This window comes from Hyaloscypha bicolor (genome assembly GCF_002865645.1).
Source record: "Hyaloscypha bicolor E unplaced genomic scaffold K444scaffold_42, whole genome shotgun sequence".
Taxonomy (NCBI): Eukaryota; Fungi; Ascomycota; class Leotiomycetes; order Helotiales; family Hyaloscyphaceae; genus Hyaloscypha; species Hyaloscypha bicolor.
The window spans coordinates 155,493-158,681 of NW_020194544.1; the positions used below are offsets into that span (position 1 = coordinate 155,493).

The following is a 3,189-nucleotide window of genomic DNA, read 5'->3' on the forward strand; positions in this document are numbered from 1 at the left end:
TAATTATTAAATAAATAAATTTATAATTCTTATATCTTATTATTTTATTATTATTTATATTTCTTTAATATATATATATATATAATTAAAGCCTTTTATTTTAAAAAAAAATCTTTTTAAATCTTAAAAAAGAAATAAAATTTAGTATTATATTAATTTATTATTTTAATTATTTATAATTATTTTATAATTTATTAAATTTTATTAATTTTATTTATAAAAAATAGCCTCTTAGATTATTATAATAAAAGACTTATATCTTAAAGCAAATTTATATAATATTAGGCTATGATTAAAGTATTACTTAAAAATATAAGTTATATAAAATTATTTAATTATAAATATTAAAACTTATACTTTTCTTTAGCTAATAAGCTTTCTTTTTTTATTTTATTTAACTGTATTTGCCTGGCTTACTTGCTCTCCACGCTATCTTGGCTAAGTAATAGCCTATTGTGAGTGCTTTGTTAAATTGAGGTAGTTGGAAACCTTGACTCATTATTAATAGCTAGGAAGCCCCTTAATATAAGTACAAAATCCACTAGTCTCTCTGCCCCCTCGCTGCCTTAGGCACCATAAGCTTGGCGCCTTTCAACATGATTCAGGCGGCGGCAAGCAAACGTCTTTCAATAGGGCCTTCTATCGGGTAATTCGTATACTAATTCTTGACCCGGCAACTCACCCCGTCCTAAAGCTTGACCTGCTCCGTTTTCTCGACCCGGCAACTCACTCCGTTCAACATCTTTGCCTACTCCCATTTCTCCTACAGTTTTTCTATATTCCCCGATTCCATCCAACTCCGCCTTTTTATATGTGTTCGTGCTCGAGATGGTACCAGAGTCTGGTCGGCGACGATGTCTATTTAGACACCAAATACCGCCACATACGAACGCGAGGAATGCGATGCCACCAATAATACCGCCAACGATAGGCCCGATTGGAGTTGATTTGTGTGTAGGGCTATTGGAGGAATTTGGCGATGAACTGTTTGTTGCTGATGTTGGTGTTGACGAGTGTGTATTGCTGGTTGATGTGGGACTTTTAATAGTGAGGGCAAAGATCTTATTTAGATCGGTGTTGTTGAAACCACCTACTGGGCCAGTGGCTGTGGCTCCACCTGATGCACTACAGAATAAGCTGTCAGCGTGTCCTTTTGCATTAGGCCCAAGAATAAAGGGAAAGTGAACACAACTTACTTCCCACCAATTAGATTATACATCGGTTCCGGCACCTCGTATGCTCCCAGATCTGACTGAAACTGAGTCTGCCAAGCATAGGTACTCGTATCCAACACTCTTATAGCAGGATACGACGTATTGCAACTGGTCCCTCCATTGACCTGGGTGTCTCCAATCCTGAAACCTCCTCCAACCACAATCATCTGTCTGTCGTTCCAAATACTGCACGCACCACCAAATCTGCCAGTGATTTGCCCCAGCTCCTGCTCGGTATTTCCCGTATCACTAATCTTGATCCAGCGGAATGAAGGTATTGTAAGGACATACACATCCTCAAATGCCTGGCCTTTTAGTAGATTCCAGCCTTGATACATGGTAACTTGGAAGCTAGAGCTATCTGGACTCGCCGAGACAACAGAGCATGCTAGCTCGCGTTGGGGTGGGATTTGGCCGGATGCTGTAACTGAATACCAGGTGTTTGTAGCGATATCGTATACGTTGATGATTGACATGTCCCTAGTTCCATAGCAGCAACTGTTCTGAAACAAATCACTTGTTGCAGTAGTATCGACGCCCCCGAAAGCGAGCAAGACTCCTTCTTTCGATAATGGAATGTACGCCATGCTACCGGTATCAATGTTTGGTGCGTTGTCTGTTTGGTTCGCCCATTTAAGGGCATTGGAGTCAGAGCCATTGAAAACCAGTAATCCCTGAAGATTCCACCCGTTTTGATCCCCCGGGGATCCCGTTCCCAAATAGAAACCCATTCCCGTGTCCAGATTGGTGGTTGTAAAACCACCATTGCGACCTGCGATATTGAACGCACCACCGGAGACCTTTGAGTTGGACCACGTATCTGTAACGGTGTTGTAGGATATGATGGTGTCCGTTGCATTTGGGAAGGCAGAACCGGTGCTGTAGGAGTACAATATATCTCCGGATGTAAAGAAGGCGCCTTGATTTGTGGATTCGACAAAAGATGGTACGGGGATGGAGTGCAGAGAGTTGACAGGTATATAGCCTTCGACTGGGAAACTTGTCGTTAGGTTGAGGTAGTACAGGAATTTTTCTATTGAAGTACGTATAAGTTAGACAGAGTCTGTAAAACGATTTCAATTTGCCTTCCAATGACGCTCACCATTAGATGTTGTATCGCCATTCACGAATGAGTAAGTGCCTCCCATAAAGTAGAGCACATCATTGAGGATAGTCGCTAAGGGAAATTAGTAGTTATCCATAGTTTGAACAGTGTTAGGCACTCACCGCGCACGTCGTCCGCAAAGCACATATCACCAGTAGCGGCTGGAACGGTTGAACGACAGATCACTGGGAACAGCACCAGGCTGAAATGCCATGTAAATGAGGAACGCATACTGGAAATTGTCGGATCTTGCAAGAATCCAGCAAGACAATCAGAAAACAAGCGATACTTTGGGCACGATGAGGAACATAAAAGGTAAATTGTAAGCCAAAGGACAAAATAGAACGCATCCAGGAGAGAAAGTGGGAACTGCTTGAATCCTTGCTAGCTTTAACCTTACGAAGGCGCGCGGCAATGAAAACCGTCCATCTCCAAAGAAAGGGAGGGTTTCAGGGGCACTTGGACCCACTTTTAAAATTAACTCTCTACCCCCCGTCTGGTGAGACATTACTAGCGTATTAGCCACAGGATGTGGCACCAGTAAATTATATTTAAAAGGTGGCTTCTGGAATTTTATTAAGTACCACAGCTATGGCTAATACGCTAGTAATGCCTCACCGGACGAGTGGATAATATTGTGCGGAATTATTGTACTCCCCCCCCCCCCCAAATAAATGTAATAGTGGATCCAAGTGCAGGGGTTTTTTTGGTATGGCAACTGGACCGGCCAGGCGGGTTTTGCGGGAACCCACTAGAGGGGGGGGGAGAGTAATATGGTTGGGTATTATTGGCTTTTTCTGAAACATGAACTATTTTTAATGCCCTGCGCCTCGTATGCTTTGACTCCCTGCCCATGCACGGTTGAGGCTA

At 42.1% G+C, this 3,189-nt stretch overlaps 1 protein-coding gene across 1 annotated transcript; it reads right to left on the minus strand.

Annotated features, from left to right (window-relative positions):
- Positions 1–626: 626 nt before the first annotated feature.
- Positions 627–2,632, minus strand: K444DRAFT_660655 (uncharacterized protein; the record flags this gene model as incomplete). The annotated part of the gene is made up of 4 exons (XM_024886492.1): positions 2,442–2,632; positions 2,317–2,391; positions 1,197–2,247; positions 627–1,137 (listed from the first exon to the last, which is right to left on the minus strand). Exons 1-4 carry the CDS (start codon positions 2,548–2,550, stop codon positions 627–629), a joined length of 1,746 nt encoding a protein of 581 aa, XP_024741058.1. The 5' UTR covers positions 2,551–2,632.
- Positions 2,633–3,189: the final 557 nt, after the last annotated feature.